Raw genomic sequence first — 23,448 nt, forward strand, 5'->3', positions numbered from 1 at the left:
CTGAGCTTTCTAACAAGTCTTTTACCTCACCCGCAAAGCTGGATTAAAACAGTTGTTTGAGATCTTAAATTGTCTATCTTTAAAAACATCTTGCCAGTGCACTTTCAGTGTGCTCTGCTCCCATAGTCTCATTTGAAGCTGGCAAAGAGTTGTTCAATACAGTGATCTATCGAGTCAGAATTAGATTTTGTATGGGGGTGATCATTGTAAATTAGTATTATCATTTGAGAACATAACTTAATGGACATCTAGTAATTTGTCAAATCTGACAGATTGTCACCTCTAAATAAAAAAAAAAAAGTAGATTAGAAAAATAAAGAATACAGCAAAATGTGCAACTATTTAAAACCAGTCGTTACAGAGAACAGTGAAGATGTCCTGCTGAAAGCTGTAAATCACATTGTTGAGGATAAGAGCTTCTTCAACGCTCCTGTAGAATAATAGAGTAGACCGGAACACAGAGCTTATCATACACGGCGATAATTCCGATGTTTCGCCAGTAAAATGCTTAATCTGATTGGATGAATCTTCCAGCCGTTCTCGTGTGTATGGTATGTGGAATTTGGTAACTTGATGGACCAGTTAATAATATGTTAAATATGGCTTGCCCTCTTTCACTACTTTGACCAATACATTGCACTGAGGTGTTTAGTTTAGCCTATCATTGCACCGGGAGAGTTTTTGCTGTGTCTGAGGCTATTTTCTGCGACAGCTGTCACGTGTACTCTCTGCCATTTATTGAAGCATCTAGCCCTTTTCAGAGTTCAGTGTTACTGCTTTTTAAAAGGCTGACCAGCCATTGAATTTATTTAAAAAGAAAGAGTGTTGTAAAACATAAATAATATCTGATCACTCATGTTTTAACACATCCAGGCTCCACGGTCTATACTTTTGTTTGGCTGCAGTGGTCACAAAATCATACAGATCAGTCATTGGATCTAGTGATTAGTAACTTGTAATTTGGCAAAGGGACATACAAAAATGTGTTGTAATATAGCAATTGTATTCATACACTCAAGCAAAAAAAATTGACACTTTGAATAGTCATAGTACTTAAGTCCTCAGTATATAAATTTGGTGTAAATGGCTAACAGAATTAACATACCACAGAGTCACAAATTGCAGTTCTGTAGCCTTTAGTACAGCTCTGAAAATGCAGCCCGCATGGCTCCATAGTGTTGACTTAAGTGATACTGCACCATCTTTAGTCTCAATGTAACGCCCCGTTAAGATGAGCACAAAAATTATCGGGAAAGTCACATCTGCATCTCCATGCCCTCGTCTTCATTGTCATTGAAACACGTGCTGTCTCCTCTTTCTGATAAATGTCTTTATTAAAGTTTTTATTAGAGTAACCAGAAGAACAGAATCACGAGATATAAATCAAAATGATGAAAAGAACGATACAGACCCCCCCAATTCACGGTGACCTGACATTTTGTACGCTAATCTTTGTAAAGTGGGTACGGAAATAAGATGCAGTAAATTAATTCAGCACCTATTTAGCTGCATGCGCCATTGCAAGAAACATACCCAGTCAGAGACTGTTGTACCTGCTAACATCTGCCCATTTCCCAAATAGTTGTCAGAGCTGGCTTGGACAAGCATAAAAAAAAAAGTCTCAATTTTTTGTGCATCAGATGGTGGGGTAGGGTGGGGAGCGCGCGTGTGTGTGTAAATATATATGTATTTATATATACAATTTTTTTATGACAAGGGACCACTAAAATGCATTTTAAGTTTTCTTCCCATATCCGTAGCAATTCTTTTTATGTATCAGATAAGTTTGTTTTTTTCCCAAGGTGAGTGGGGCTAGTAACCGCATTTTGGACAGGATCATTTCAACATTTAGAGCGGTTGGCCATTTTATATTTATCAGATGTGTTGAGGGCATGATTTTATGACACTTACTATTATATAAGTTTAACAGTTTATTCTCTGCTTGATGAGGAGCATGTGACCAGCCCAATCAATCAGCCTCCCCCAGTAGAAAAGCCGTTTTCCCATGTGAGGTGTTTGACAATTGGAGGATAAACTGGCCTGGTCACCTGCTCCTCCAGGCAGTGCAATATGTGGGGAAAGCTGCACTAAGAAGAGAAGGAAGAGAACCTGTCCTACTTATGTAATAGTAACCAAAATCATGTCCTCACTACAGCTGATAAAGATAATGTGTACGACCCGTTATCTCATTCTGCAGACAGCAATAGACAGTGTAATGCAGTAGCTATAAAAGGCAAACAGTGCAACATTTTTAATAAAAACCCAAATTCAAATGTTTTTACCCCTAATTGCATCCATTTTAATAAGAAAAAATATTGTCCCCAAATCTTTTTTTTTTTTTTTTTTTCAATCTACCGTACATTTGATTTTCCTTGTAATTAGAGCTGGCATATCAGCCCCATTTTCAGAGCAAATTCAGGCACTACAAAGCTGATCTGGGACTGTAAGGACTCTACATTTTAATATGCGGACTGCTTAGTCATTTTAAGTTTATGGACGGTCCACAAGTACTTTATAATGCTTAGTTTTTTTGGGTTTTTTTTTTTTTTAAGAAAAAATAAATTGGAACAGCAACATGTTTAAATAAATATAATAGGCGGTGAGATTTACCCTGCTATCATTTTCTGGCATAGATTCTAGAAGGGATAAGTTATAAAAGTTTTAGAGCCTGGAGTGATAAGGAATATGCACACTTGCACATGCACACTAGCACATAGGCCAGATTGGGTCTGTATGCTTTCCATATGCAGTTCATAGTGTGCAGAGGCTATGTTAACACTAACATATTTTGGGTCTAACAGTCATAAGTAACTCCCCCTAGTGGGCAGGCAGTAGTGTTGACGCAGAGTAATGTTGCAGTGACACTTTACAGCTTGTGTGCATTTTACTCCACATAATATATTGTTTGGTTTACAAAATTTAAAACGTTGCTGTATAATGAAGTCTTTTCTGTGGTAATATAGTTAGCACAATTAGTTTTACTCCTTTTTTACTCCTTTGTTACAGTGTTTATATCATCCTTTTTGTTTTAGGGAGCCCTTCATTATCCTCTCGGGTGGTCTGGCCTATGACACAGCGGGAAGAAGGCCTTGCTTAACAGTCATGCATGGAAAAAGCACAGCAGTCCTAGAAATGGATTATCAAATTGTGGATTTTCTTACCCTTTGTGAAACTCCATATCCAAATGGTGAGTATAAAATAATAAGGAAGTTTTTTGTCTGGTCAAACTTCATTTCATCTCTCGTAATGGCGTCTTCATTAAATGCCATTAAAAGATCACAGACTGCACATGAGTCAACAGTGTGATGCAGTAGCAAAAAAGGCAAATACAATTCTGGGATGTATTAAGATAAGCAGAGAATCTAGATCACGTGAAGTAATTATTCCCCTCTACTTCTCCTTGGCTAGACCTCAGCTGGAATACTGCGTCCAGTTCTGGTCGAAACACTGGAGCACGTTCAGAGAGGAGCTACCAGGATGTTGAGCTTACTGCAAAGTATGTCCTACCAGGAAAGGTTAAAGCATCTGGGAATGTTTAGCTTGTAAAAATGAAGGCCAAGAAAAGACTTAATAGCTGTCTACAAATATCTGGGATGTGACAGTGTAGAGGGATCATCCTTATTCTCATTTGCACGTGGAAACACGAGAAGCAATGTAATCAAACTGAAAGGGAGAAGATACAGATTAGATATTAGAAAAAACTTTTTTTCTAATATCTGTTCAAAGTGAGGGTGATCAATGAGTGGAACAGGCTGCCACGAGAGGTGGCGAGTTTTCCTTCAATGGAAGTCTTCAAACAGAGGCTGGACAGACCTCTGTCTGAGATGGTTTAGTGAATCCTGCATTGAGCAGGGGGTTGGACCAGAAGACCCTGAAAGTCACTTCCAACTCTAACATTCTATGATGAGGCACAGGTTAGACAGAATGGGCAAGTGCCTTGGGTATGATGGATTTAAAGGTAACAAGTCTGCTGCTGAATAGTATTATATGGATTACTGTAAGATTGTAAGAAATCTGGACCTGATAACATACAATTTACATTTCATGTCATGGTTAAATGTTTTTAATCCCATACAATCCCCAGAAGCTTAAATACAAACCGTGCGATGTGATTATCCCATGTTTGTGCTGAGCCTTCACATAATGAAAGCTGTTCCACATCCCGTGCCTTGGGTGCCAACAATTCTTTGTCCTGCCAGTAGAGTCCGTGTAAATAAAGTCGAACAAGATGAAATAGATTGTTCAGAATAAAGACATAATAAAGATTATATGCAAATACATGTTGAGCACAGGCAAAGTGTTCTCTATTATAATATCAAGTAAGTTTGATTTAACTCGTGTGATTCCTTTGAGAATAAACATTTGCTCTCTATTGGATAGATGCACTTTTTGGTATTTGCTGCATATACATTGTTAGCACAGCTGCATTTTGTACCCCGCTTCACGTGTAAGGCTATGTGCGCATGATGCGTATTTGAAGCAGGAATTTCCTGAGCATTTCTGCATCTCCTTGGCAGGAAAAACGCATGCGGATTTTACATGCATTTTTTGATGCGTTTTTGATGCATTTTTTACATGCTTTTTTTTTTTAAAGTGTTTTTGTACATAAATGAATGCTTTTTGGAGCTAAATAAAGTTATTTGGTGGGACATTGCTTAAACCCTTGGATTACCATAAGAACTGGGGTGAGTATATTGATGCATTTAAATGATTAAAGAATGTGTCTGTCCTATTTCAAATAAAGTGTTTACACTGTGTCTGCGTGTTTATTTAACTCTTTAAGTTTGGTCATGAAAAGGTCTGATTGACACCTTGACATAACCAAACAAAAGAGCTGGGTGTCAGCTGGTCCCATTCACCCAATCTTCATTAGCATTTCTATTCATGTAATTTATGCGGCTGCTCGGAGCTGCTATTTTTAGCCTGGGAAGGTGCCATTTGCAAACATGTTCCCTGGCCAATATTAATAGCTTACGGCTGGTTCGTTAGCCCCTACGTGGAGGGCGTCTATAAGATTCCCCCATTACTACCTGCGTAGTAAAATGGTCGCCACCTTTTCAATAAAAACACGGCTAGAATAAAATATTTTAATGAAATAAAAAAACACGTTTTTTAATTTATTTATTTTTTTATTATTCTACGCCTCCGCGAAGCCCTCGATCTCCTGAAAAAAACGTAAAATAACAAACAACCGTATTCCTCACCTGTCCGCCGTCAACGACGCAGTCCACGTACCGCCAACGAGTGTCCCACGACAATCTGGGTCACTTTTACAGCTGTGACATCAATCACTGATGTCAGAGCTGTAGAATACATCACTGTATACTGACAGGGGTGTAAAATCACCCCTATCGGTATACATGCTGCAGGAGGTCACTGGGGTTCATCAGCTGATCAGCCCAGACGAGCTCACCACTATGGGAACCTTCTTCTGAAGGTTCTCACGGTGAGGTCACGTGAGCAATCAGCTGATCGGTCGTCACCGCAGGTCCTGGCAGCTCAGTATACTGCGAGCCCGCTCCCTGCAGTATACTGCTGGGAGCAGCACATCACCGCTGGGGACCAGGAGGACATCGGGGGCCGCCGGTGAGTATGAGGATTTTTTATTTTTTTTATTGTTTTCCTTTTTTATTTCACCGCAGGCTGGGCAGAGCAGACTACTGCCTCCTCTCCCAACCCGGTTACCACCGGCAGTGTGAATTCGCGCCTATTGGCTTTCATTGAAATGCAGCAAATCCACAGGTTACCTGCGATTTTGCTGCATTTCAATTCAAGTCAATGGGCGTGGAAATGCCCGAACAATGGTCCTGCTGCGTTTAACGCAATACGAATCCGTAGCGTTAATTTGCATAGCACACCCGGATTCGCATTGCTATGCATGGCAGACCCATTAACAAGCATTTTAGCTGCTTTTTCCCACCGTGAAAACGCATCAAAAATGCTACATGTGCACATAGCCCAAGTTCGCTTTTAAGGGAAAATGTGTTAATAAATTTGCCACAGATAATAGCTTAGTCACAGTCCAACCTTTCTGATTTCATAATCTAAAAACTAACCTCATACTCCAGCTGAGGTTGAATTTGAACATTCGTTATTTTTTTTTTCTGTAACCAAAAACGTACAGATTTTTGTGTGCCAGATTTGATTGTCATCCCTTTTTTTGTTTTTTGTTACCGTGTCTTTATTTTTTCTTGTAAAAAAACTGATGGAAGTTTCCAAAGCATCTCCTAGCATTAGCCAGTGAAGAATGGACAGCACACAGATTCTACATCACAGGTTTGGTTTGGGAACTAGCGATTTTGATGTTTTTTTGAGGACCATCAGCAAAAGAAAATTAAAACATTGTAAGAGGTACTTGAAACATGAACTTGTGAATGGAGCCTTTGGGGTTAGATGAGCTAAAAGCAACAAAAAATCCCTGCACTAAAGAACTCTGTGCGCACAAAAACATAATCCATAATTAATGTAATAAGAAAATTTGCCAGGAGTAGTGCTAAAATGGCAAAAGAAGCTGTAGACAGCCGTTTAATCTTTGCTACTCAGTCTCCGTGAAAAAGACAACCATAAGGCAAATGCCCCCTAAACAATACCTTTTAATAATAAAATCTAAAAAAGACTGTAAGCAATCCATGGACAAACAACAAAGATACTCATAATATTAGGACATCAGAGATAAGGTAATACACCAAAAAGGTGGGAATACAGATTAATTCTGTCCCTATTTTGTCCCTAATTTCTTTCCCTTCCTAGCAGCTTAGGTTGGCACCCTAATTTGTACTTTGTGGCGCCCCCGCTCAACGTCAGTGTCCCTAATGCCCCTACAAAAGCCCTTACTTAAATAAACCAAAACTACAATGGTGAGAAAGGGTAAGAAAAGAAGTGAACGTATAGATAAAGAAGCCGATAAGCCTTATTCCCCAGTTATAGATGGTCAAATACATATAGTAGGATATATATCAGTGCTCATAAATTTAGGAGCACAATCTATTCCCTGCCATAGCCAGATCCATCAATTTATAGCCAGAACAATTAATCAGTTTGTAGACACATACTTAGCATACTTGTACTTAGCATTGGCTGTCTAGCTAAATATGGTACCACATGTACAAGACCTCACATCTATAACATAATGTCAAAACGAAATTTTCTGACTGACATGGCAGTCAAACATAGATATTCATTAGTAAGTGAAAAATGACACTCATTATCGATAATCCCTGGTCCCTTACAGACAGTCAGAGATAACAGTCACAAATAAATATTCATTCATAAATAGAGAGTAACACTTATCGTTAGTAGTCCCTAGTCCCAACGCGTTTCCCCCTAGTTTCCACCAGGGTTCATCAGGGGACCTGGGGAGGACATCAATCCCTCTCCCCAGATTGCCAGTCAATGCTGCATGTATAAGAATTTGACCGTACACCCTCCTTATATCGAAGAAACGTGACCCCCACAGATGTTATTAATTAACATAGCACATGTCTTGCTGCCATAGTATACATATCCGGCGTCTACAACCGGATACTGGTCCGTGAACCGCACAGATCCGGAAGTGACAATACACTAATGACACCCACCGGAAGTGACGTTGCTGGGACGCATACAGACCCGTGGAACGCACGCACCCAGAAGTGACGATGCACTAATGACGGCAACCGGAAATGACGTCACCAAAGTAACGCAGCACATAGCTAAAGAGCAGAATTGACTCCCATGCACACACACAGTTGCTGATAATTATCGTGATAGCCAGTAAATGTTAACATCAGCCTAAGAAGTCCATCCCACATCAGGATGCATCACACAATACGTGCCATATGCTAAAAAAAAGTTCGACAATTATTCCGAGCAAATGAATATAGACGCTGTGTATCAAGGAGGTAATGAAGATGGTAAGGGGGAATTAAATATCCGATCACAGTATAAGTGAAGTGTTATCCACATAATTCAGTGTCATTTGTCATTCACAGAGCATTCAAAGCTGTTTAGAATAGGGATTACAAAGTCCCCAAGAAAAAACAAATATACAGTTTGCCACAATGGGCATATATGCATGGTGGTCCATAGACCAGTACCATAAAAGGCTGGTTCTAATTTGGCCCTTAATATCACATTATGGATTCAGACGAAGCTCGAGAAGCTCAACTGTTCATTAATGCCCCCAGGGGCCATTGATTTCATCCAAAAGATCCACCGGGCTTCCCATTGGAGTATTTTTTTATTCCTGTCCCTCCGTCTGACTGTGCCACCACTTCCAGGACCCTAAATGACATGCATCCCACGTCACCTCCATGTTTAGATATGTGCCTGGCGAGTGGTGTATCTCTGTTATGTCTCATGTCTCCAAGGTGCTCACCTATCCGAACACGCAGTTCGCGTTTCGTTTTTCCAATATAATCCATTGGACACATGCATGTGCAGAGATACACCACTCCTGACGTTCTGCAATTGGCAAAGTCTCTCATTTCATATGTGCGTTTGGTCACTGCACTCACAAAGTTTTTTGATGGTGTAACAAATTTACAAAAAGAGCAGTGACCACATCTAAGCATACCCTTGGACCTATTCCATAGCCATGTGGTGTCCTTCCTCCGAGGAGTGAAGTGGCTGTGGACAACTAAATCCTTTACAGATCTCCCCCTCCTAAATGTAACTGAAGGTGTTTCAGAGACCAAACCTGCCACATCCGGATCTGCTCGGAGGATCCCCCAGTGTTTTTCAAGAATACCCATAACTTTATTTGACTGATCGTCATAGGTCCCTATCAGTCGTGTAATAGATTCAGAGCTAGATCTGTCTCTAGGGGTGAGGAGGGATGATCTATCTATTATCCTAGCATGTTGATATGCCTTGTCTATAACTCCTTCAGGGTATCCCCTACTCCGAAACCTGTGAGACAAATCACACGACTCGGACTGGAAATCATTCCACGAGAAGCAGTTCCTCCACACCCTAAGGAACTGTCCCTTAGGAATGCCTCTTTTTAAAGGTAGAGGATGGAAACTCCTCCAATCTAGAAGGCTATTGGTGTCAGAAGGTTTGCGATACAGTGAAGTTTTTAAAGTACCATTGTTGACCAACGTCCCTTCACGGTTGACCAAGTGAGTGTCAAATTATGTTGATTGCGCAATCCAACAGAAAACCAGACGGAGGCAATGCTCTGCATGGGAGGATTCAGAGAATCTCTAATCTCGTTTATTTCTACTTAGCAGTTTATATTGTTTTGAGTATATCAATAGCCAATCACCTACAGACATACTACAGGCTTGAACCAATGTTAGTACAATTATTACGGAAATACACATATGGTCATATTATCGTTAGTTCGGTGCATGGTGGAAATTTACAAGGTTATACACATCCCGGCTCAGACCAGTTAGATAACAGGAGCAGAGTGTCTCACAGAATGTTCTTGTGAGAAAATGTTAGTGTGGGAAAGTTGCATGAGAAAAGAAGGAAAGAATGTATGTTATGCAAGGAGTATAATAACATGATTTTAAAGCAAGCAGACAAAATGGAGTTGCTATAGCATGAGTATCAATATGTCCTTTACACTTGGATAGCATGAATATGATGTCCTTTACACCATCACCATTTCTCGAGATCTTTAAGTCAAGGAAGGAGATCTCTTCCACTCCCACCTCACATGTAAAGGATAGTCCCATCAGGTTCGTATTCAGATGTGCTACAAAAGTCCGAAAAGATGTCTCGTCCCCTACCCATAGGACGAGGATGTCGTCAATATATCTACCACAGAAAAGTATTCGTGGGGCCCAGACGACATCCTCGTCCCTAAACACAATAGTATCTTCCCACCAACCCAGGAGCAAATTAGCGTAAGTGGGGGCACACGGGCTCCCCATCGCTGTGCCCCTGAGTTAGTGGTAATATTTCCCATTGTACAGGAAGAAATTGTGTCGCAGGACAGAATCCAAGAGTTCTAAGAGGAATTTGTTGTGTGGCCCCAAATGCGTCCCTCTACTTTTCACATAATCAACAACTGCTAGACCCACCTCGTGTCGAATGCTACTATATAAGGCCTCAACGTCAATTGAGGCCAGGATTGTATTAGAGTCAATGGACATGCCTTCCAATTTATTCAGAAGATCCATCGTATCTCTCAGATATGATGGAAGGGCCGCAACAAAAGGTCTCAGGATTTTGTCCAAATATACACTAGAATTCTGACAAAGGGTATCAATCCCTGCAACAATGGGTCTTCCCTTCAGGGGGTTAATGCCCCTATGTATCTTTGGAAGTGCATAAAATGTAGCTGTAACGGACCATTTTGGGAGGAGAAAATCATATTCATTTTTCGAAAGCAGATTCATTGCCAATGCACACGACAGAATCTTAGATAATCCCACCATATATTCCTTGGTGGGATCTTTCCGTAAGGTTTCATATGTAGACACATCTGATAGGAGTCCCTGGCACATTGCAATGTACTGAGTGTCATCCAAAACAACAATGTTACCGCCCTCATCCGAGGGCTTCAACACTATTGCATTATTTACACTCAGTGATTCCAAAGCACTTTTCTCAGTCAGAGACAGATTGGAACGTGCTGGTTCATATCTTGGGTTAATATTACGGATCTCATCTGAGACTAATTTCAGAAATATATCGATGCCCCCTATATCACCTACCGGGGGCATCCTACTACTCCTAGGTTTGAGGTCACAGAAGGGTCCAACGCCAACACCCTTCCGTCCCTCCTCTGATAATTCTGATAGTGTTAGGCTAAGTGCCCACGATGCAGAAATGCAGATTTTTTACGCTTCTCCCTGGCAGGAAAAACGCATGCGGATTTTACATGCGTTTTTCCCGCCAGGTTGAAGCGTTTGTGAAGCGTCTTTGCATGCATTTCTGCATGCGGGTTATCAAGTGCTTTTCCAAGCGATTTTAGCATCACTTTGAAAAGTGCTTGACAACTTGTTCACACTATATAAATCCATGCAACCGGCATGGATTTATAGTAGTGTGACCAAGTTAGTTAAAAAAAAGAATAAGAATGGTGAAAAATAAAAAAAATTTTATACTCGCCTTCTGATGTCTTCCCGGTGTTTTGTCTGCTCCGTCCGGTGTCTTGCACTGCTTGCGGGGGTGTGAAGGACCTGTGGTGACGTCATTGAGCCATGTGATGGGTCACATGACTCAGTGACGTCATGGCAGGTCCTTCACATCAACGCGAACACTGCAAGACACCGGACGGAGCAGACAAAACACCGGGAAGACATCAGAAGGTGAGTATAAACTTTATTTTTTATTTTAAATTCTTTTTTTTAAAGTTTCTATGGTACCCAGGTCTGGATGAGAGTCTTCTCTCCTCCAGACTTGGGTACCATCCGCACATTGAACCGTGTGATATCCGCATGTGCACATGCAGTGATGCGGATGTCACGCGGTCCAATGCAAGTCAATGGCGGCGATTACGCTGCGTGTCCGCAAAATTAATGGACATGCTGCGGATTTTTGAGCGCAGCATAAACGTTGCGGAAAAATCCGCAACCTGGGCATTGAAAGTGCGGCTTGTCATTGGGGACAATGGGGGGCGGATTACCAAGCGCTTCCCAAGCGTTTATGCTGCGGAAATTCCGCAGCATAAACGCTTGTAAAACGCTACGTGGGCACCCAGCCTTATTACGTCTGGGAGAACCTCCAAAGATATGCAGAATTGTTGGCACTTCAATCTGTCATTATTCAGAAAACACTTTCTCCATTTTAATTTTCTGGTGAAGAGGTTAATATCCTTTATCCAAGAGAAAGGGTCAAATCTCGTTGTTGGAACAAATGTGAGGCCTTTCCGAAGAACAGACCTCTCAAAATCAGACAGAATATAGGAGGATAGATTGACTATCTGGTTCTCACTACCTTCTGATGAATCATTGGTACTACTACCCACTACCTGTATGTTTGGGGCCCTGTACGTTCCCGCAGTTTGTAGGGAAGGAGACACCTTGTTTCTAAAAAAGACGAGGAAGAAGAGGATCGTGCAGATGGAGATACCAGACTGCCCCTTCTTTGTTCCAAATTTTGTCCTTGCCATCTCCTTTGATAGCCCCTCCTCCCTCGTCCCCTGCCTCTCTGATTGGTCTTGACACCAAAGTGTCTTGTTCTCCCTTCAGTGTCTGAGGACTCGAGATCAGAGGAAGAGATATCTACAGGGAAATTAGTCCCCTTACTTAGGCCTGGATATGCCCGCTTCTCACGAAAGTGACGCGCCCCCTGGGCCATATTCTTTTAGGGGAATACCCGGAGCCGGATCAGATGGGGGTTGTAGTCTTCCGAGTGGCTGTGACCCGGTCCGTGCCCAGGGTGTCAAGCTCAGAGTATGTGGCAGTCCTACAGATGTTATAAAGTTCTTTATGTCGACTACGCCACCCGTTGTATTGCGGTCACTACGGCCGCCGCTGCAGCAGGGTCCGCTGAGGCTGATGGTGTTGGTGCAGCTTTTGATAGTATAACCCCCAACGGGTGGGGTATAGCCTCAGGGGGTCAGGTGCAGAGGATGGGGGTTGTGGTGGTGCAGCATAGATGGTAATTAAAGACAGAGTCGGGTTGTGCAGTTTAGGGTATTTACTTACTGCTGATGTCCGGTCACTCCAGCTTCAAGTGACCACCCGAGCCGTGCTGCGTCCACCAGGTCCTGGATTCAGCCAACCCCCAAGCAAGTCCGGAGCGTGACCCTGAGCCCTCCTTCCTGTCCTGTCTTCTGGCCGTTCCCACCAGGGATCCACCTAGGTCCAGCTCCCTCGGGCCTTCTGTTGGGAAACCCTTGGCCTTGGGTTCCCTGACCCTACTCGTGGTTTGCCTTCAGGGTGGATGTGGTGGGTGGCCGTGGCAGATCCTGCCCACGGCCTCCGGTCTCTGGCTGAGGTGTGCTTTAGCCCCCACCAGTTTGGGATCCGGTTCCCTTTTGCCAACTCTTCACCCTGTGTTTGTATGTGGGTTCTCAGAGTTCCTTTTCTTTCACCCTCTGGGTCTCTCTTTCTCCTCTCTCTCTCTGGGGCTGCTCTGCTCCTCTTCCTCTGACTTCTCACAGACTGACTGACTGTGGCAGACTGACTGACTGTGGCAAACTGACCCTGATCTTAGATGGTGCCCACCTTAAATACTCCCTCTATGTGTGAGCTCAGGTGACCAGCACCCAATGAGCTCCTATCTTTACCCAGGCTGCTCCCCCTATCTGCCCCTACACTACTTGGGATGTACCACCCCCCTCCCACTCCAGCCAGGAACAGACTCGGTCGTACCTGCACATTTCTAAGTGGGAGTACCGTTGGTCTGTTCCTCGGAAATGGGATGTGTGTAGTGCATGCAGCTTTCTGAGCTCAGTCCCACACTCCATCCTTACCCGGGAGTGGAATATCACACCTCTGGGTTGAGGTGCAATACCCCTGTAGCAGCCGAATCCTCAGGGTGCTACATTCCCCCCTGGTAAATCACAGCACGTCCTCGGGCTGTAAGATATAAAACATCCAAAACATACAATTTTTGAATTAAGCATCATAATAAAACATCATATAAAACATTATATATATATATATATCAATAAAACTTTTTCATATAAAACATTCTTGTAGACTTTTCCTCGCTTCTGTTCCTCCTCCGGTCACTGTGCAACTGGTGACCGGGCAAAGCGCGACAGTCTCTTTTCTTGGAAGTGGTTTTCCTGTAAAACCAGTAGGGGGCGCTTTAGGAAGCGCAACTATATACAAAAGGGAAGGTGGCCGCTCTCAGTCCTCGGCCAGGTATTAGGGAGGAATGACCGCTCTCAGTCCTCGGTCAGTGGGATTTAAGGGATAAACGGGTAAACAGTTCACACTTGCTGGTCCCAACGGGGACTATGATAGCAGCAGTAACAGTTCACTGTGCCCCGACGGGCAACTATATACAGCTTCTGCTCCGCTGTACTTAACGACGACGTCCTCCTGCTCTTTCTTTATGGTTACCTTTAACTTCAGACCCGTCCGGGTCCTCTTGTTCTTCCTCCTCACACCGCAGCTCTTCCTCCGTCAGGCGATGCACATGGAGGGCGTAGGGTCCTTTGGCACACTTGTGCCGGGTGAAGGTGACCTCGTCCCCGATGTAAAGGTCACGACCTCTGTGTCCCTCCGGTAGGTGGGACTCAACGTCTCTCCTGGTCACGAAGACGTCGCCTGGGGTGCGGTGGTCTCGGATGAAGCCCCACCCGTGCTGCATATTGAACTTGATCACAGTCCCGGTGGAAGGGGGACCATGAGCTGCACGGGGATTCCTCCTGGCCCGGCTCTTCTGCTCCGCGCTCCTTATCTGGGCTTGTTGTTCCCGGACCCGCCTCTCTCTCCGCTCCCTCTCAAAGACCTCGAGCTGCTGGCGGCAGCACTCTGCACGCTCCGCTGCGGCTGCCCGAGTCTCCTGAGTGAACCCCATGAGGTCTTCTCCGGTGGGGTCCCACTCAAACTGCGCTTCCGCTAGCGGGGGCGAGATCCTCTTTACGGGCTTTGGAGCCGGGATCAGGGGTTCATCTAGGGGTCTCTCTTTCCGGAGTCTGGGATGGTGAAACTCCGGTGGCCAAATAAAGGGCTGCCCATCCGGGCACGTATGTTGGCCAAACAGATCTTCTCCCAGATGCGGCACTCTTGGTTTTATGGGCGCGGTGGTGGTGGCGCCCGGGTTGCCCAGGCCTTGCGGCCAGGCCTGGGGCACCTGGAAAGTGAAGGGCACCGTAAGGACGGCGGCGCCCTGGGCTACTTGGCCCTGCGACCAGGCCGGGGGCTCCGCGGAGGTAGGGGGCGCTGTTGGTATTGCGGCGCCCGGGGGTACTAGGCCTTGCGACCAGGCTGGTGGTACTTCCTGCTTGGTCACGCTCGGGGTCGAGGTGTGTGACGTCACAGGGGTCGCGGCTCCCGTTTGAGGCCTAGTCTGTGGCGGTGACGTTGCGGTTACGGGCACGGCAGGGGGTACCTCGGGCTCTGCGACGGGGAGCTGGGGCAGGTGCGCGGTTTCCCGGTTTGGGGTAGAGACGTCCCCTTTACCTGCCTCCACTCGTTCGGCTCCCTTCTCGGCGCCGTCTCCGGCCTTCAGTCCTCCTGCGCCATCCTCAGAGGCGGTCTGTCTCCTCGTCTTGGGTGGCGTGCTCCGCTGACGGGTCTCGGTCTGCTGGGCCATCTCACGGCTCCACTCCGCCAACGTCTCTCGTTGCACCCGGGCCATCCTCCTTGCGAGGCCCTCCAGAGCGGTCTGCGCACACTCCCGGTCTCGGGGGAGCTGTGCCAGGACCTCCACTAAGCCTAGTGGGGTCGTCGCTTCTAGCAGGCTCCTGACCAACGGGTCGGTGCTGCTCTGCTCTCCTTCTGTTGTCTCCAGCAGGCTCCTGGCCAGCGGGCCGGTGCTGCTCTGCTCTTCTCCCATCTCCGGGTAAGCTTCTTCTGGACCCAGCTCTAGGCTTCTTGTCTCCGGGTGCGCTCTCTCCAGACTGCTCCAGGCGACACCCATCTTTGCTCTCTTCTTCTCAGTCCTCCCACTTCGAGGGCGGTCCCGGGGCCACTTGGTGATTGTCAGCTCCAGGGGCAGTTCTTTCACGCTGACAGACACCTCTAGCATCACAGTCTCTGTTGGTGGGGGCGGTTTCCACTTTTGGCGCCATTTTCGGTCCTGGCCCACGATGGGAGGCGGCCTCTCACCACCCTCTGGCACGCCCATAATGGCGTCCGCTCTTCCAAGGCGGGAAATCTTCGGAAATGGCGGGAATCGTCTCCCAGTGGCGGGAAACTCTGCAGATGGCGGGAAAAAGCTGTTAATGGCGGACAACCGGCAGGAATCGATCTGTGATGGAGTCCGATGGCGGGGACCCTCCGGAACCGGCAGGAGACTTCTTTTTGAGGTAAACTTGTTCTTTTCTTCAGGCACGCAGTACCCGGGTGTTGCGGGCACGGTATCCTGCCGACTACGCCAAAGTTGACGCGCCCCCTGGGCCATATTCTTTTAGGGGAATACCCGGAGCCGGATCAGATGGGGGTTGTAGTCTTCCGAGTGGCTGTGACCCGGTCCGTGCCCAGGGTGTCAAGCTCAGAGTATGTGGCAGTCCTACAGATGTTATAAAGTTCTTTATGTCGACTACGCCACCCGTTGTATTGCGGTCACTACGGCCGCCGCTGCAGCAGGGTCCGCTGAGGCTGATGGTGTTGGTGCAGCTTTTGATAGTATAACCCCCAACGGGTGGGGTATAGCCTCAGGGGGTCAGGTGCAGAGGATGGGGGTTGTGGTGGTGCAGCATAGATGGTAATTAAAGACAGAGTCGGGTTGTGCAGTTTAGGGTATTTACTTACTGCTGATGTCCGGTCACTCCAGCTTCAAGTGACCACCCGAGCCGTGCTGCGTCCACCAGGTCCTGGATTCAGCCAACCCCCAAGCAAGTCCGGAGCGTGACCCTGAGCCCTCCTTCCTGTCCTGTCTTCTGGCCGTTCCCACCAGGGATCCACCTAGGTCCAGCTCCCTCGGGCCTTCTGTTGGGAAACCCTTGGCCTTGGGTTCCCTGACCCTACTCGTGGTTTGCCTTCAGGGTGGATGTGGTGGGTGGCCGTGGCAGATCCTGCCCACGGCCTCCGGTCTCTGGCTGAGGTGTGCTTTAGCCCCCACCAGTTTGGGATCCGGTTCCCTTTTGCCAACTCTTCACCCTGTGTTTGTATGTGGGTTCTCAGAGTTCCTTTTCTTTCACCCTCTGGGTCTCTCTTTCTCCTCTCTCTCTCTGGGGCTGCTCTGCTCCTCTTCCTCTGACTTCTCACAGACTGACTGACTGTGGCAGACTGACTGACTGTGGCAAACTGACCCTGATCTTAGATGGTGCCCACCTTAAATACTCCCTCTATGTGTGAGCTCAGGTGACCAGCACCCAATGAGCTCCTATCTTTACCCAGGCTGCTCCCCCTATCTGCCCCTACACTACTTGGGATGTACCACCCCCCTCCCACTCCAGCCAGGAACAGACTCGGTCGTACCTGCACATTTCTAAGTGGGAGTACCGTTGGTCTGTTCCTCGGAAATGGGATGTGTGTAGTGCATGCAGCTTTCTGAGCTCAGTCCCACACTCCATCCTTACCCGGGAGTGGAATATCACACCTCTGGGTTGAGGTGCAATACCCCTGTAGCAGCCGAATCCTCAGGGTGCTACAAAAGTCTGCACAGTCTCTCACAAACCTCTTATGCTTCCTATCTTTGATGTTTAGTTGGAAACGTTCAACCGCAGTTTTTAAATTCTCCTCTTTATTAGTGAAATCAGGATTAGGCTTATTTTTCAGCACTTCCTCAGTTAGATCTTTCAATCTTATAGAGGTTTTCTCTAGTGTAATTTTTTCCTCACTCAGCAGAATCTGCATGAACCTCACTGAGGAGGCTGTTGACTCCTCCTCCCACCTAGACAACAGGCCTGGAGTTCTGCACCTTGGTGCTGGTGCGATATGTATTCTCAGGCCTTCTTTTCTTACCCTTTCTCACCATTGTAGTTTTGGTTTATTTAAGGTTTTTTTTAGGGGCATTAGGGACACCGATGTTGAGCGGGGGCGCCACGAAGTACAAATTAGGGTGCCAACCTCCGCTGCTAGGAAGGGAAAGAAATTAGGGACAAAATAGGGATAGAATTAATCTGTATTCCCACCTTTTTGGTGTATTACCTTATCTTTGATGTCCTAATATTATGAGTATCTTTGTTGTTTGTCCATGGATTGCTTACAGTCCTTTTTAGATTTTATTATTAAAAGGTATTTTTTAGGGGGTTTTTGCCTTATGGTTGTCTTTGTCTATTTGGCCCCTTTTGATATTTTGTCTAGGTGTCTACTCAGTCTCCGTGCCTATGGTCCTCCTTCCTGGCCTTCTGTTTACTTGGCTGCTGCTGTAACCACTGATCTTAGCAGTATATGGCACAAGACCAGTGATTGGCTGCAGCAGGCAAGTGGAGTATACTGGAACTCGGTTAGCAGCAGACTGGCTAATGAGGACCAGAGACTTAGAGCTGTAAGGTCATTGTCTAAATGGCATCACCGCGCAGTGATGGGGATGCATGAATTGACACTGAAGGCGTGGAGTGGGAAATTTTGGGGAAATGTGTGAGTAGTTTTTTTTTCCTATTTTTCAGCTGTTTGTAAGAATGGGCTTTAGTGTATCAGAAAACATAAAAAATAATCTTCTCTATGGATAATTGGCTGCAGTCTCAAAAACAAAGATGGGGCTTTCCTGTGCTTTTTGCCGTACAGTTTATTTGATAAGCATGATAGCAGTTTACAGACCCAAATTCTGTTTTGGGGGCTGTATAGTCAATGTCTTAGGTGGTGCACTATAATAAAAAAAATAATATACAAAAATGTGTATAGATAATGTATGTATGTGAGTATCTATAGTGTATGGCTATGTGCACATGTTCAGTGTTTGATTGCAGAAATTTCTGCACCTCTTGGCAGCAAAAAAGCTACGGAAAAAAATGTGCATTTTGCTGCATTTTTTGATACGTTTTTGTACAGCAATAAATGCTTTTTGGAGCTAAATAAAGATATTTGAAAAAAGAAATGCTTTAACCCTTCGATTACCATCGGACATGGGGTGTGTATATTGGTTAATTTAAATGATTAAAGATTGTGTTCTTGTATTTCAAATAAAGTGTTTTATTCTTGGTGTGTGTGTTTATATAACTCTTTACTTACAGGTTTAGTAATGAGGGTGTCTGGTCAACACCTCTAAATCACTAAACAAAAGGGCTTGGTGTCAGCAACACCTAATCCCATTAGCCCTTATACCCATTCATGCCATTTCTGGGGCAGCTGAGAGCTGCTATTTTTAGCCTAGGAAGGAGCCATTAGGCCAGCTTTTTCCCTGGCTATTAATGAGCTCACAGCTGTTTGGTTAGCTGCTGCGTCCTCGCGATCAGCAACCAGCAGCGATTATACGCAGCGTATTTTCACTGCGTCCAAAATGTTGTGTTCTTATGCCGCGCTTGTTTTGTCAGTACATGCGGATCCACTGCATGTAATGACATTTCAATCGGTTGAAATCTGCAGTCCCCTCAACAGAAATTTGACCACTAGAATGTATTGAATGCGGTAAATCCACATGGTTCAGTGAACACATGCGTATTTACCTGCGTTCAATAGAATGGAGCATTTTGGATTCAGCAAAAATATGTTGCGTTCAAAGCGCTGCTACGTCTGGATCGTGGGCACATAGCCTAAAATTTTAAAAAAATGACGTGGGCTCTCGTGTCATTTTCATAACCAGCAGAGGGAAAGCCAACCACTGGGGACTGATATTACTAGCCAGGGAAGGTGCCATTAGACAAAAATGTTCTCTGGCTATTAATAACAGCCAACAATGGTTTGCTTAGCCTTTACTGGCTAGATTACAGGGGGACCCCAGAAAAAAATTGATGTAGGGTCCCGCTATAAAATCTAACCAGCAAAGGCTAGGCGGGACAGCTGCAGGCTGATATTTTTATAGCCAGGGAAGGGGCCATGGTTCCTGGCCCCCTCAGAGGCTAATAATATCAGCTCTCAGTGGCCCCAGAACTGGCACATCTCCTCCGCTCTTCCCACTTGCCCTGGTGCGGTGGCAAGTGGGGTAATAAAGTTGGGGTTCATGTCAGCCTTGTATTGGCAGCTGACATGATGCCCAGGTTAGTAATGGAGGGCGTCTAGAAGATGCCCCCATTACTAACCCCTTAGTAAAGTTATTGAAATGAAGACACGGCCAGAATGAAGTCTTTTTTATTTTACATAAAATTCCACATAGGTTTAATCATTTATTTAAAGAACACTATATACTCACCTAACGCCCATTCTGCTGAAGCCATTGTCACCTATAAAAAATAAATAAATAACCATATCCCTCACCTGTCCAACGTAATGACATAATCCAGTATCCCACGACTATCTGGGTCACTTGTACAACAGTCACACCAGCAATCACTGATGTGACTGTTATAGAGGACAGCAATGTATACACTGACTGGAGTGTGCTGCTGGGATGGAGGTCACTGGAATTCAATCAGCTGATCATCAGCTGAGAGCTCTAGTGACCTCATTTACTGCACCAGTGTTGCGTGAGAAAATACTCACACAGCACTGGTGCTGTAAGTGAGGTCACCAGAGCTCATCAGCTGATTAAACTCCAGTGACCTCACTACTGGCAGCTCAACATTATACACTGCCGGGAGCGATCACACTCACGTCGGTGTATAGTGCGTTTCGGGTGATTGGATCGCCGTGGGACACTCGTGATTATGGCGGTAGTTGAGTATGAAGTGTTTTTTTATTTTGATATATTTATTTTAACGTTTTGTTTTTTTTACACTGCGCACAGGTGCCGGCTGAGGAGACTACTTGTCTCCTTAGCCGTGCTCGGTCTCGCTATTATCAGCGGGAGCGGCCATAGGCTGATGGGGGTCTAGTCTTCCACGGGCAATTTTGTGTGTTTGACTCATTGACTTGAGTTGAGTCAGTCAATATTCAGCAAGAATCCACAGCAAATCTGCAAATATTTTTATACCTGCGTTTTTCTTGCGGATTTGACTCACTCAAATAAAGTCAGTGGGTGTGTGATGAAATGCCGGCCGGTGGGTGCAGCTCTCTGGCGCCCCCTTACCTCTCAGGTTAGTCAAGGTACTGCACCTAGAGTAAGTAGTGCCAGGAAGCTGCTACCAGCGGGGGAAAACACGGTGGTGTGTTGTCACTTACATGTCACCAATCCATGACGCCACGATACAGGCACAACTCTCTGGCGCCCCCTTGCCTCTCTGGTCAGTCAAGGTACTGCACCTAGAGTGAGTGGTCGCCGGAGAGGCCGTCCTGTAGCCCTCTGGGTATTTGAGGCCCTCTGCAGTGAGGGCTTTATATATATTTCCCTGGCTGCGCCAGTAATATATATCCACATCTCCGACCGTCACTGCCAGCCTTCCTCAAATCCCCCAGATGGTATGCTGCCACCACTTGTCTTTTGATACAAGCCCGGTCCGTTAATAGACTTGTATCGGGTCAGGAACCAACTCAGTAGCGTTTCAGCCAAGCGTTTCCGGACCAATGGATTCGTATATGCAGAGTAAAGGATACAGCCCATGATTAATTTATGATTTAATCGATTATAAGAATACTTTTAGATTACAAGGCTATACAATTAACTATACAACGGTATTTGGCCAGAATAAGAGATATAACAATTAGAAATACAAAACACCGGAATAACAACGATAAATCAGTTACCGTTCTTGTGGTGCAAGGGAGGATTTGCTATCCCACAGGTTCAAGCTTAGTTGCAGTCGTCCAAGCCTCAGTAGCACATGGCAAAGGTGCTCCTCCCACTCAGAGACCTGGACCCGACGTTAGGAGTTGTTCACATCATCTCCTTGGTCAAAACTGAAGGGGTTTCTGGCTGTTGGCTATACTAGGGTCCTGTCACGCCCACTCTTGGTGATGTCAGTTTACTAAGCCCCCCCCCCCTACCAATGCCAGTTTTGGCTCCATTTGAGAAAAGTACCCATAACTTTCCCTGGGGTGATCTCCTCATCGTATCACCAGAGGTCTCTTCTGGGGAAGCCATTGACTCTAAACATGCCTCCCCTGGGACCTTGTATATGTTTCTTCTAAATATCTAGCTTTCCAGGCCACTCATGGATTTATAAGTCCCATGATTGGGTCCGCGGGCACCTTCCCCACATGATTACATTTTATTCGGGTTCCCTAACTTGTATCGTGTGGTTATGAATGGATAATATATCTGTAGCTTTTGGCGGCCATTTTCCACAAAGAAAGCACATGGTTTCTTGAGACAATGGAGAGGCTTTCAGGCTTGCACAAATGGTTTGCTTCTGGTTTCAAGTGACATCAAGGTGTTAATTACCCCCTAGGGTCTGGCTGACTCTGTCCTGCTTGGACACAACAAAGCTGCCCTTCTATTTACCATATCAAAGAAGTTCCTGGAGACTGATCTCCAGAGGTGGGGGCGAATTGCTCTATTTACCAGAGGCTGGAGAAATGTGACATGGTAGGAGCTGTGTGAGGGATTTTTAGAAATGACAATAGGGAATATCTTCAGGTATGACGTATCATACCTAAGATGGCGGCTAACTTTCATGACACCTCCCCCTATAAGATGGCGCGAGGGGGTAACACATTCCTGTGTTCTCCCATGCGTCCTTCTGCACCCTCCCCTTGCCGGGATAACCCGTCAGCGTTACTTTGGTCACGGCCTCTTCTGTGGCGAATGGAGAAGTGATACTGCTGGAGAGCGAGGCTCCAGTGTAGCAGCCTTCCATTCGACCCAGAGACCGTGTGTAACCAGCTGAGGGGGTTGTGGTCCATCTCCACAGTGAAATGGCTCTCGTACAAGTAGAGCTGCAGACGCTGCAGGGCCCATACAATTGCCAGGCATTCCTTTTCCACCGTGGAGTAGGCCACCTCCCGTGGCAGTAGTTTCCTGCTCAGGTGCAAGACAGGATGTTCCTGGCCTGTCGTTTTGACCTGACTTAGCACAGCACTGAGGCCAAAGTCACTGGCGTCGGTCTGTACCACAAGCGGCCGGTCGAAGTCGGCAGCTTGAAGTACAAGGGAGCTACTTAGGGCGGTCTTGAGTGCCCTGAAGGCTGTCTCGCAGGCGACAGTCCAGTTTCAGGCTGTAGTCTGCTTCCAGCGCAGCCCGAAACTCCTGACTCGATGCGGCAAGAATCGAAGAAACCTCCACATCTTCCGTCAGCACCTCCCGACATGTCTCCTGGCCGCTGTCTGACCCAGCTGCCACTTGGTCAGAAATGGGGAAGCCTTCGGACCTTTGCGAGGCTCCTTGGGCTCCGGCGCTCCCACTCCTGGTGACAGCGGCTATGACCGCTGTGACCGTGGGTAGTGCCCGCTTCCCCTCGGTTTCTGACCAAGCCGCCAGATCAGGCAGGCTTCCTAGGCCTGTCGACATCCCGGACGTGGGGAACTCCTGCTCTGGGGTCTTACCTGGCGGTTCCTCTCCTGGGACACCCCTACCCACCATGGCTCGCTCCCCCCCCCCTGCAGAGGCCCTAGACTCAGCGGCCTAGATTCTCCTGGAAGCCCTACATTGCCGGTAGCAACCTTCCTCTCCATCCCTGAGCCTCCCTCCTACAGGATCCTGCCCCCCTCCTCCCTCACCGGAGAACAAAAGGTCCCTATGTGCTGGCTGAGCACCTCTGGGGGCATCCTCATCTAACTTACCTGCTCTCACTAACAACCCTGTCTGTGTGTGTTACTCTCAGGTTCCACTTCCTCCTCCTCCGCAGGAAACACACTCCATACAACATTATTGGCGTTAGAAGCAGATAAATCAAGACATACTGCGACACTAGCCGCCCCAAGTCGGTCCCTAATAAAACGTTTGTGGGAATATTTGGTGTTACTCCCACCTCCTGCATTCCCCTCCCGGCACCCCAATCCAAATACACCATGGCAACGGGAAGTTCCGGCT

General features: G+C 46.2%; 1 protein-coding gene across 9 annotated transcripts in view; it reads left to right on the forward strand.

Moving 5' to 3' along the window:
* The window catches only part of STXBP5 (syntaxin binding protein 5), a 503,632-nt gene that overhangs the window by 312,673 nt on the left and 167,511 nt on the right, over positions 1-23,448 (forward strand). For all 9 annotated transcript variants that reach the window (XM_073672694.1, XM_073672695.1, XM_073672696.1 and 6 more), the window contains exon 10: positions 3,033-3,187. In XM_073672694.1, coding sequence (XP_073528795.1) covers positions 3,033-3,187 — 155 coding nt within the window. The remainder of the gene's footprint in view (positions 1-3,032; positions 3,188-23,448) is intronic.

Source organism: Phyllobates terribilis, unplaced genomic scaffold (genome assembly GCF_046119375.1).
Source record: "Phyllobates terribilis strain yellow unplaced genomic scaffold, ASM4611937v1 Scaffold_3__8_contigs__length_932513732, whole genome shotgun sequence".
Taxonomy (NCBI): domain Eukaryota; kingdom Metazoa; phylum Chordata; class Amphibia; order Anura; family Dendrobatidae; genus Phyllobates; species Phyllobates terribilis.